This window comes from Triticum urartu, chromosome 2 (assembly GCF_003073215.2).
Source record: "Triticum urartu cultivar G1812 chromosome 2, Tu2.1, whole genome shotgun sequence".
Classification (NCBI taxonomy): domain Eukaryota; kingdom Viridiplantae; phylum Streptophyta; class Magnoliopsida; order Poales; family Poaceae; genus Triticum; species Triticum urartu.
Window position 1 is genome coordinate 644433495 of NC_053023.1, and position 12830 is coordinate 644446324.

General features: G+C 44.8%; 1 protein-coding gene across 1 annotated transcript; it reads left to right on the top strand.

The window, feature by feature from the left end:
• Positions 1 to 6530: 6530 nt before the first annotated feature.
• LOC125539391 lies at positions 6531 to 8908 on the top strand. The gene is made up of 3 exons (XM_048702834.1): positions 6531 to 7591; positions 7695 to 7930; positions 8089 to 8908. Exon 1 carries the CDS (start codon positions 6628 to 6630, stop codon positions 7510 to 7512), a length of 885 nt encoding a protein of 294 aa, XP_048558791.1. The 5' UTR covers positions 6531 to 6627; the 3' UTR covers positions 7513 to 7591; positions 7695 to 7930; positions 8089 to 8908.
• Positions 8909 to 12830: the final 3922 nt, after the last annotated feature.

Consider the following 12830-nt stretch of genomic DNA (forward strand, 5'->3'; position numbering starts at 1 on the left):
CGGCATGCTCGTTCTATGACCAGGTGCCCGAGACGATCGACATCTATTACTTGCATGCATACACCCTCGACAGGTCTGTTCAGTCAACACAGACAACTAGGGCAAGCCCAACTGGACGCCAGACTAAGAGGGTGAATTGGTGGACTGGTGGATATCTCTGAACATACACAAAAAAAGAGGAAGGAAGCTTGGACAGTGATCACGCTGGTGGCTTGGACCCTGTGGAAATACAGGAACGACATCATCTTCAATGGCGCATCGCCCTCTGCTGACACGGTGCTTGAGCAGATCGATGTAGAGGGCCAAAACTGGAGGGCATCGGAACTGCTACGGTAGGCGGGATCGTTCCCGGTTAGAGTGGATCAGTTGAGTAGTAGCGAGCAGTTAGCATGCGGTGTCTTGACTAGTGCAGTCATTGGTAATCTGTTGTAAACGAATGTTCTGCCATCTTAGCATCTTCTATCTATGATCTCGATACGTCATTCTTGACGTATCCTTGAAAAAACCATTATAAAACGATTAAACCCGGACCAATCGAACGAATACACCGAAAAGAAAGGAAAAAAATCCCCACCCATGCGAAGGAGGACGAGGCTTGCCTGCGGCCGCTTGGTGCGACCATCCGTGCGACGCAGCCATCGCACGGCTGTGCGTGCACCCCCTCCCGCTCCAGATTTTCTCATCCAAAAAGAAAAACAAATACAGATCATAATACCTATTACGTCTGTATCGATACACTCCTATCCACATTCCTCTTCTTCCTTGGTCTGAACTCAAGCTCGTGCCGAAGCTTTCCATGTCCCTCTGCTGCTCCTGCTCCTCCAGCCTCCAGGCTCGGTGCCCATCGACACCGAGCGGATCTCGTCGCGCTGCCGTGCAGCTTCCACTCGGGCGAGCGCAGTGGCGCATCTCACCCCATCCCAGCTCGGCTGGCCGCCGCCCGCGTGCGCCTGCTGGACCTCCCTCCCGGCTAGGCTGGCCGCCTACCTCGTGCGCCTGCTAGACCTCCCTCCCGGCTAGGCTGGCCGCCGGCCTCGTGCGCCTGCTAGACCAGCATCTCCGTCCCGGCTGGCCGCCGCACTGGTGTGCCTGCTAGAACTGGCCGTGCAGCAGCTCGGTCAGAACGGGATCCTCCGCGGCGCCGTCCTCGCTAATATGAGACACTGATCCTAGTGGTAGCATGTGGGACGCCCATGCAAGAGGGCGGCGTGTCCTTGGCAGGTTGGTCCTCGGGCTTGTGGAGGAGTCAATAGGCGAGAAGAAGGAAGTGGAGGACAGCAGCATGAGCGCCATCTATTTGGTACTCGGAGAGGAAGAATAAAGGGATTGCAACTCATACATACAGCATTACCTCCAATGAACAAAGGTAATTTTCACTTCTTCTTGTGGCATTCCCATCTGATGTGTGTTAAATTCAGAGAAGGAAAGCTAATAGCAACTCCATTACTCTGCTTTCATTCAGTTAAATTAAGATTCTTTGCATGCTAAATTCAGACCGATTCTCAATCTGTTCTCTGTTCGCTCTATGTCTCTTAGCATGACATTCAGATATATGGTTCTGTGTACATATATTTCGCAGAATTAAAATGGATCATTGGGATCCCTGTCATCGTAACATAAACTGAGAGAAAGATAGCTTAGAGGCTCGTATGAGCACGATGCTTGTGGAAAATTCTTCATAGCTAATTCTATGAATTAGTACCATTGCAATAAAACAATATATGTGAACTAGTATATTTGATTGGGAAGATGTAGTAGCATTCAGTTGATGGTACGTATAAGTTCTATAAAAATTATTTGCAACTTGGAGGTCAAAACACACATGAGATAAAACACGCGACAACGAAATAGATCATGCTCGCTACGGTTGATTGAGGAAAGCTTGATTTTGTTCTGTCATCGTACTAGAGGTAGAGGTTCCAATGTTTCTTTGCACTGAGGGATTCTGCGCTGAGTGTTGCTGCTGTAAATACATGTGATTTATCGGATGACCCTGGGCAGAAAATTAGCAATTTCAGTTTCATTGAAGTTCAGAAATTAGAAAACTTGAAAGTATGGAATGTTATACCACTTGACTATTGTGTGGGTCTTGGGTTTGTGGTGGCATCAGGGTGGTGTGACCAATTGATGGCTGTGTTGTAGCATTTATATTAGAAGTCGCCTTTGGTTGAAGAAGTAAGCCTTGATTTTCTCCTGTCATCGAACTATAGTTAGAGGCTCCAATAGTCTCTGTCGAAGAGGGATTCAGAGCCAAGTTTTGCTGTTGTAGATAGGTGTACGTGTGGTTTGTCTGATAATCCTGTGCACAAAGTAGCAAAGTTCAGTTTCAATGAAGTTTAAAAAATTGGAAAAGTAGAAAGGGTGGAATGTTATACCAGTAGAGTATTTTGTGGTTCTTGGCTTTGTGGTGGCATTGAGATGGTTTGACCAATTGATGGCTGCATTGTACCATTTAGGATAGATGTTGACTTTGGTTGAAGAAAGAAGCTTTGATTTTCCCGAATGGTCTCGTGCAGGGAGGGATTCAGAGCAGAGTTCCGTTGCTGTAAATAGGTGTACATGTGGTTTGTGGGATGACACTATGCACAAAGTAGCAAAGTTCAGTTTCAATGAAGTTTGAAAAAAAAACGAAAACTTGAAAATGTGGATTACTTCTACCATTGTTGTGTTGTATGGTTGGAATCCCGTCAACAGTTGTTGGGTCTGTGGTGGCATCGGGATGTTACCAATTGATGGTTGAATTGAAGCAGTTACGATAGTGTTGTAGGGTAATTGATATGCACCCATTTGGTTTCCGAAAAGTTCTAAAGGACCCTGTTGAAATTGATAGAGAAAGGTCATTACAATTGTAGGTTTTAAAAGAAACAAGTGACAATGTTATACCGTTGAGGGGCCATGAGGCTGTAGTTGTACAATATCATTTTTGTTCTTTTTCTTTTTTGATGTCGGTTTCTCCAAAGGGCCCTGTAAAAATTGATAGATAAAGGTCAGTACAACTGAATATTTTATAAGCCACAATGTGACGAAGTATAATACCATTGACGGGCCATGAGTCTCTTGTTGTACACTATCATCTGTGTTCTTTTTCTTTTTTGAAGTTGCTTTCTCAAATCCGCCAACGGGTCTTTTTGATCCTTTGACAGTCTTCTCCTTGACCTTCATACCTTTTGGTTTTGCAAGCCCCTCACCATGTTTTGAAATCCTACTAGATGGGATATTCACACCTGCCACTATAATGATAAATATCAGACTTTGTTTTACAGTAGTCTAGGCAATTATTGTTGGTATAGTTTGTACCTTCTTTAGTACATGAGTTATCCAAATTTGGATCAACGCTAACCAAATCTGGATCAACTCTAATCTTCAACCATTTTTCCACATCTTGTGCTAATTGCTCTGCACACTTAACAGCCTTATTGTATGATTCTTCTGACTCAGCTGCACGAGCAGCTATTTTCACAAACATTCTACACAGTTCCTTATAGCGATTAGACATTCTTGCTTTTAGGTTCTCATGCGGGTTGCATTTGCTTGTTATATGTAGAACTTTGGCATCAATTGTCCACCGTTTTAAGATATATTCTCCTGGAATATGCTTGATATTATTGATATCAAGTACCTTTAAGCAATGTGAGCAAAGGATTCCGGCAAACTCAAACTTTTTGCAGCTGCAGCTAACCTTTTCTTCTTTTGGTGTGAATCTAACAACATGTTCACGTTGTGTGCCATGAAATTTTACTACATAAATCTTCATCTGAGTGTCACTTTCATCAGAAAGCAATGTGTCATAGTTCAGAGTCCGAAGCACTTGATCTTGAACCATCTTGAATATTGCTGGAGTATATGTAGCTGCAGCTTGTGTTAACATATAGCTAGATTCTGCCTTCAACTTGGGAGTAGTCTGTGTTGCTTTAAAGTCATACTTCACCTCTTCACATCTTTTATCCAAAACTAGCCGTTCAAAATGCTCAAAGAAAGTAAGCATGTCATATTTAATACTAATGTATCTCTTTAGTTCATTGTTCATGCTTTCACTTCTTTGGGTAGTGCTCATGTGGGCAGCGAACGTATTTTTACCATACACTAGTGCCCACTGTTCCTTTTTCTCAAATAGCCTTTGCAGCCATTCCTTGTCACGTAGTCCATACTTGTCAATCATTTTATCCCATGCACCTACAAATTCATCCTCCTCTTCTATATCATATATACAGTGCTGAAAATCAGCATTGAACTTCTTATATTCGTCAACAACTCTGGCGAGGTGCTTGCAAGCATTTTGATTCATATGCCACACGCAAAGTCTATGGTGAGAGTGAGGGAAGACTTCACGAATTGCCTTCGCCATTGTCGCATCTTCATCGGTGAGAACTGTACGTGGATGTTTTCCTAACATAACTTTTAGGAAAGTTCTGAAAAGCCAACCAAAACTTGCAGCGGTTTCATCATAGAGAAGTGCAGCACCAAAGACAACAGTTTTCTCATGATTATTCACCCCGACAATCAAACCAAATGGACGTCCATCATCTAGTTTCCTGTATGTGGTGTCAAAGCATATAACATCACCGAATAGCGCATAGTCTGAAACCATTTTGGAGTCAGCCCAAAAAATATTAGTTATCAATTCATCCTCATCCACTTGAATTGAATAGAAAAAGTTGACATCTTCCGAGACCTTTTTCTCCATGTATTCTAATACTCCCCCTGTGTCACCTACCTTCGCTTTTATTGTTCTCTTTGAGTACAAACGGTTTTTCATATCTTGAGGTATAAAGCCAAGGTTTTCACTTCCACATGCTTCTTTGGCCATCAAATCGATTGTTGCTTTATTTGAAATACCTACTGACTTTGCGATCTCTGCATTTGCTATCTGTGCTTCTGTCACCTTTCTCTGGGATCTCAGGTATTGGGCCATGATTCCATGAGCAAGATTGTGATTATGTGCCCCCTCGAATTCATACACATAATAAACTCCATTTCTAAGGCTAATCTTCATACGGGCATCACAGCCACATCGTGTTTCAGGCCTACTGTAACTGAATGTCTCCTCTCTTTTATCTTCCCGGCGATGGCCTATAAGTTGTAGTATAATTGTCTTAGAGCATAAAGTAGTGATTAGAATCAAAACAAATTAAAAGTAACCCATACCTTGACGAGAGCATGTAAATGTCCGTTGCTGCATTGTAGAAGTGTTTGTTACTTTATGACCACTGCTTCTTCTGATGCTAAAACCGATAGCATTAGCATAGTTGTTATAAAATAAATAGGCTTCCTCTTCAGATAAAAGTTTCATGCCAAGCTCTGGTACCCTTTCATCAGTGTGATCTACTGCGGTTTCCTGCAGATCATATATCAATTAAGATTCGATTTAGTTAATACTTCCCAGGAACTATATGCACTGAATACAGAGGAACTATATGCACTGAATACAGAAACTGTAGTGGATGCTTTCCAGGAACTGAAATCAGAGATGCTGCAAGAATGTCCGCACATTCAATTAAATGTGAATTAGGGGTACTGTACATGGTACTGCTTTGTTTTTATAAATGCAGAATAAACTAATTTTCCGTCGATGTTTGGATCTCCAGATTGTGGCCACGGTTTGTTGTACAAGTTCCACAAGGGTGCATGGTAATGCTCTGTTATGCTTCATACATGCTACTTCTTTCTGTCCAACACTCGGGATCGTGTCGCAGTTAATGGTAAGTCAATATTTTTGACAATCATATTTGTTTGCATTGAGGGCTATGTAGTCTCCCGCAATGGTTCAAAACAAAGAAATTAGAGAATTTGACCTTGAAGAACTGAGTGAGATTTATTACTTTTGATGTGTCAGATTGATCGGCACCCTCCTAGTTCGTCGGACCACTCCTCGGAGCAGATTGATCGGCACCCTCCTGGTTCGTCGGACCACTCCTCGGAGAAGCCATCAGAGGCGCAGATTCCTTTGCTGCACAATTCAAAGGAAGAAAAGAAGAATCCCTGTGCTTCGCCCAGGATTGTTGTGTGCGTTAAGACTGTAGGTCACCTCCGCCGGCCGCCTCCTATGAGCAGTACTTTTGCATTTTGGCGCGCTTTCGTGTATTCTATGTATCTGTTTCACGGGTGATTATGATTATTTCCTTCCGTCCTGTGTTCAGTTTTAATAATGAGAGTATTACGGAAGGGAATAGGTATTATGATCTGTATTTGTTTTTCTTTTTGGATGAGAAAATCTGAAGCGGGAGGGGGTGGTCGCACGAAGGGGCCGCAGGCAAGCCCCGTCCTGCGAAGGAAAGCCGAGAGCCAGCGGACGAAAAAAACAAAAGAAAACGGGTCGGTCCAGTAAACTACACGAGGGTAAAACCTTTTTTTTTAGACAAACGAGGGTAAAACCTTCAGGCGAGACTTGCTTCGATCTCGCGTTGAGCGAGATATTATAGCATTTGCGCCCATCGGCCTCCTGTCGGTATGTCTGCATCTACCGGGCCGGGCCGAGGCTGAGATGCAATATAATACACCTCCACCCATCTTTCGCCGAAACCCTAGCAAAGACCGTCTCTTCCTCTATCTAAATCGGAAGGAAAAGAAAGAAGGGCGACGGGGTTGGCGGCGGAAAGACAGAGCGGAGAGCGGCCTCGTGAGGTGGAGATGGAAGGGGAGGCGAACGGCGAGAGTGGTGAATCTGGAAACTGCATTGGCCATGGTGCTGACATCCAGAGGAGGAAGCATCAGGAGACAAAATCGGAGATTGAAGTGGCCAAGAAGAGAGGTCAGGTTGCGGCATTGATTTCCGCTTCCGTTGACACAAAATTGGAGATGGGGGAAACTGAGGGGATGAAGGAGAACATGCTGTCGGAGATCCTGCACGAGGGGACAAAATCGGAGACTCAGTCGGCCACGGAGATGGTTAGGGCTGAGATCTGCTCCTTACTCAGTCGTATCTCCAAGAACGTGACGGAGCTGAAAGCCGAGCAGAAGCTGAGGATTATCGACTATAGCAGTGACGAGGTCCATATCCACATGGATAACATGTACAGCGAGGTGACAAATTTGCTGCAGATGATGAAGAAGGTGCAGAACAGCGAGATTCCCAGCAAAGAGCAAGTCTCGGAGAACATCGGTGTGGAAGGGATTCAGATTAGGACTGAAGACAAGGGTGGATCAGCAACCAAGACGCAGGGGCTGACCTACTATGAATATGGATTGAATGCAATCTTCAACGGGTTGGATCAGCTTTGCACCCGGTTGGATCAGATGGGACATCTTAGTTACAATTCTCAATTGTTCTCCGAGCTGTTCAAGGAGTCGGTCAACATGACCAAAATCAGGTTAAGAGCCAGAATCAAATTGGATGAGGTAGATGAGACGCCACCAATAATTTCCAATGATACTCTGGAGGCAGCCAACGGGAAGTGCGAGGTGTCGCCGAAGATTTCCACTTCCACAGAGATAAAATTGGAGATAGAGGAAACCAAGGAGATGGGAGTTAAAGCAAAAGAGAAGCTCAGGAAGGCCATGATGCACAATAAATAGGCTGAGGAGTTCTTTGATGAGTACCGTCGTGGCTGGGTATCGAATTGGTCCAGATTCTACGGTACCTTCACAGAGACGAGTGAGTAAACATTCGTTCATGCCATATATCTGCTCATTGTTCATTGCATTTCTTCTTTCCAACTACATAATCTCTAAATAGTCTTCCCCTCTGATGGCTGCAGCTTCATTGAGTCCTATGCACTTTACACACAGTACACCAGGAAACACCCCATCTGCGGCTTTCGTTGCTAGCACTCTGCAGATTTACTCCATCCAAGTTAAAGAAATAGAAGATGTTCCAGGCTTGAAGTGGCCGCTGGAAGTGTACGGCGTGATAGCTGCAAGAGACGATGTGGATCACAATCGCAACATACTCTTTTCCTGTCGAAGGAATAACTGCCAAATACTCAATCAAGAGGTCCGTTTAGTATTTTGCTTCCTATTTTATCTTTCCTGGTCCGTTAATTAGTTATGACCGATGCATTTAGAAATACACATCTTGTTAAGAACACATATCAAGCGATTGCTCACTAAATTGCTAGCTTAGCAAAACTGATTAATGAATGGTGAATGCAGGATCCTTTTTTGCACTTGACTGGCCCGTCTCGTGCAATTGTATGCGAGGAACCTGTTCGTGTGGAAATCAAGCTCAAAGTGAAGGGTGGAACGGAGTCTGAAGATATTGCATTGATGACTCGTGTCTGGTATTACAGCGGTAAAGTGTCATGTACTCTATATACCCCTCTTGTCGGAGGCTTATGCACAATGGTGTTAAGCTCAGAGGAACTTCATGAATCAGTCCAGGCTACTATCGTGGGTATCCGTCTCCGTGTTCCGGAAGAGACACCAAGTCTTTTCAAAAACGGTGGCAGAGTTGTTTGCTTCTCTCTGCCTCGGAAAGGCAGGCCTCGGAAAGGCAGGTTGCCTAACAGTACTCACCCTTTATTTCGGCAAGTTGTGCTTCAAGATGGAACAATGACTAGTTGTTCAAAGGGTTACCTTAATCTGTCAAGGCATGTTGTCTCTGTAAAATTATGTGGAACGCTTGAAGTTGTCATACATGCTAACTCGCAGTCTGGGGCTATCAAAGGTGAAGTATCCATCAAGGCCCAGAATTGCAATATAACTCAGGATGTGTGTCACCTTGGCGACTCTGAGCTGGAAATCACAGTTGCTTGGTCCTGTCTAGTTCAAGACAAGCTGTGGATCTCAATGGAGGGAAGTGAGGAAGTTTGATTGTGCTCAGGCGTTATGAAAGCTGTCAGACTTAGTATTTCCAGTGTTCTGTATTGTATAAGTGTATTTTGTATTTCCAGTGTTGTGTATTGTATTAGTGTATCCTATTATGTAATGTGGTACTGACCAGTATGTCACATAATATCTGACTGTTTGTGTATAGGTCTTGTTCTCGTCAGCTTTTTGTTATCTATGCTAACACTCTGGCAGCATTGTTCTTACTTAATGATTCATTCAACAAATCTGCTGAAGTGAAAAAGCCTGAACCAGTAACGGAGTTCTGCCCTATTAGCCTTTGTAATGTACTCTACAAACTTATCTCCCAAGATTCTTGCAAACCGGTTGAAGGAGATACTGCCAGAAATCATCTCGCCAACACAGTCCGCATTTGTTCCTCTAGTCCACATTTGTTCCGGGGAGGATGATTACAGACAATGTGTTATTGGCATATGCGATTACTCAACTGATGCATGGGAGAAAGGGTGGTCGTGTGGGGCTGGTTGCAGTCAAGCTAGACATGAACAAGGCTTGTGACCGGATGGAATGGAGCTTTTTCGAAAGAGTCTGTTAAGTACCGAGTTAAAATTAATCGGGGCTTTATAGGAGACAATTGTGCCTGAAAGGGGTCTCCGACAAGAGGACCCTCTATCCCGTACCTATTCATTATGTGTGCTGAAGCGTTTTCCGCAATGTTGCAGCAAGCAGAGGAGGGAACCATTCAAGGTGTGCAGATTTGCAGGGGTGCACCAAAGATTAATCACTTGTTCTTTGCAGATGATTCTCTTATAGTTATGAAGGCAAATGTGCAAGGAGCAGCAAAGTTACAACAGATTTTAGCTTTCTATATGAGGAGCAAACTGGCCAAAAAAATCAACAAGGACAAATCCACTGCAGGGGACAAGTGCGGCAACAAAAGCGGATGTTCTCGTTAGTTTGGGTATTGCAACAGAATCACATAACCAGAGGTACCTGGGCCTCCCGGTACATATCGGTGCATCCAGAAGCAAAGAGTTTGAATATCTGAAGCAGAGAATATGGCAAGAGGATTGAATGATGGAAGGAAAAGTTACTACCGAAAGCAGGGAAAGAGGCTGCTCATAAAGGCGGTTGCATACGCGATCCCAACCTATGCCATGTCGTGCTTTGATCTCACTAAGCAAGTTTGCGAAGAAATCAGTGCACTAATTGAGCGGCATTAGTGGAGTCAGCAAGATAAAATGAACAAATGCCATTGGGTCAGTTGGGAGAAGATGACTAGATCAAAGGATGCTGGACGTGGCTTCCGTGACTTGCATATTTTCAACATGGCAATGCTAGCTAGGCAGGGATGGCGACTTCTGGAAGCACCAGACACACTATGTGCTCAAGTTCTGAAGGCGCGGTACTACCCAAACTGCTCGGTTTTGGAGGCCACTGCAAGCGACGGTATTTCGTATATGTGGTGCAACATCCTAAAGGGAATCGCCTTGCTAAAAGAAGGAATTATATGGCTGAGTTGGGACAGGTGTGGGAATTTAAGTGTGGGATGATCCTTGGATCCCAAGGGGTGAGACTCGAAGGCCAGCTTCTTTCAGAGGTAACGTGGTGATCACCAAGGTCTGCGATCTAATCAACTCTGTGACTGAGCAGTGGGATGAGCCGTTATTACATGACATTTTCTATGCCGAGGACGTGAAGGACATTCCAAAAATACCATTGAGGGGAGGAATGGCGGATCACTTTGCTTGGCATCCTGATGCTAAGGGTCATTTCTCAGTCCGCTCTGTGTACCATTTGGGAGCACACTTGTGAGATGCGAAGAGGAGGAGCCAGGTGGGCTCCTCGTCGGCAGGTGGCCGAGATAGCATGCAGTGGGATAGAATCTGGAAATCAGCATTGCCAGGGAAGGTATGTATCTTCTTGTGGCGACTAGCACATAACAGTCTGCCACTTTGCATGAATGCTCAGAGGAAAAGGATTGAGCTTGATACTAGATGTCTGCCACTTTGCATGAATGCTCAGAGGAAAAGGATTGAGCTTGATACTAGATGTCTTGTGTGTATGCGCCTGGATGAAGATGGAGGGCATTTGTTTCTAAAGTGCAAATTTGTCCGAAGGATATGGAGTGACATGGACATGGAAGATCCCAGGCTAGCTCTGTTACAGTGTAAGAACCCAGCTGTAGTTTTTGAACATATATAGACCCTTGTGGCGCATAAGAGAGATGCTGCTTTTGTCCTTCTGTGGGAGGGGTGGTCGGCCAGAAATAAGGTGAATGCTGGGGGCAAGCTGAGATCGGCTGATGTTATAGTTTATTCGATCAGGCAGCACATTCAGGAATTCAAAGCTGGTATGAAGGTTGCGAACGCCTCTGTTGCTAGCCAGCAAATACTCCAGCAGCAAAGACCCCCGGATAGCACACACAAAGTTAACTTTGATGCTTCTTTTTATGCGGAGACTGGCAGGGGCGCTTGGGGCTGTGTTGTAAGGAACTCTCAAGGGGAATTTTTAGCTGCACCTTCAGGATATTTGGAGCACATGGCTGGGACGCTGCATGCTGAGATGTCGGCCTGTGTGAGGGCCGTTGAAGCTGCTGCAGAACTGGGCATTCATAGGGCGATATTTGAGTCAGACTCCTCTGTCCTGGTTAAGGAATGTTCTCAACTCTGATGAGTATGATCGTTCGACGATTGGCGTGCTCCTGAGTCCTGAGGGAGTCTCAGTCTTTGCTTTGGGAACTTTGAGTCTTTCGTGTTTAGCTTTTTTTGTAAGCGCGAGTGTAATGAAGTGACCCATGAACTAGCCGTGTTTGGCCACCGGGCAGGTGGTGTAGTTTCTTCCTGGCTTGAGCAAGCCCCGGACTTTGTGTCAGCTATTGTCGCCAGCGATGTTGCTGTGCGGGCTTAGTAATGGAAAGTTGGTTTCCAGCGTAAAAAAAAGAAGAAGCAAATCTGCTGAAGTGAATGCCATCGCTTGGTTCTGGTGATTCTTCTTGGGCGCTGCTAGGCATTGGTATGCAATGCATCCATCAAGCCGTTCCTTCCTCCTCCATCTGAGCATGTTTCCTAGTCCAGATGCTTTTGTCCAGTTTATGCAAAAACGGCGCACCCGATGCTTGAGATTGAGTATCTGGATCCCTATTGCAGATCGTCATCGTGCTTCCGGTGGTCCAAGTCTGGCATCAGTTCGGAAGCAGGAGGAGATGCTGCAGCCTGGCTTGAGTTCGGAAGGAGGAGATGCTGCAGGTGGCTTTAATCGGCAGTCCAAAAATTCCCCGGTTTTGTCAATGGAGATGAAGACGTAAACTGAAGACTGTACCTGTTGTTTCGTTTTTTTGGGTGATTTTGACGAGAATCGGGCTTCGTTTGATGCTAGTTAATGTTGAATGGATATTTTTCCATTAGGCAGCAAGACCGTGTGATTATTTGGACCATAGTTATATGAATCTTGTTATAATAATTCGATGGAAGCATTATGTGTAGATTTGTGATGCACCGGTCATGCTTGGTAGAAGCTCTCTGTAGGTTCAGCTATGTCATGTGTTTCTAGCATCTGTGTTCGTGGTCTGTATGTAGAAGCATTCTGTGTAGATTTGTGATGCACTGAAAATGCATGGTAGAAGCACCGCAAGTGCTTGGTAGAAGCTCTGAATGTCCATGTTCTGTACTTTCAGCTATGTCATGTTTTTGTAGCATCCGTGTTCATGTTTTGTATGTAGAAGCATTATAGTTTGCCAAGTTCAAGGAGATGATGGAGGAAACAACATCTTTGACTATAAATCCGGTAGAAGGCAATCTGTTTCAGTTCGAGCCACGGCGTAATGATCCTAGTTCCAAGAAAATTCATATTGTTATTGTCAACCCAGTTGCTAGCTCATATGACTGCTCATGCAACCGATTCCACATGAATGGGGTCTTGTATCATCACATGCAGAAGTTCATGGTGCATACTAATGTGCAAGAAATACCAAAGATTTATCGACGCGTTTGGTTCGACAGTTTTCCACCGTCTCCCCGAACATCCCCCATCCCTACCATGAGCAGCAGCGCCGGCCGGGCCTCCTCCTTCTTGCGAGCAACAACTCTAGCCGGACCCCCCCCCCC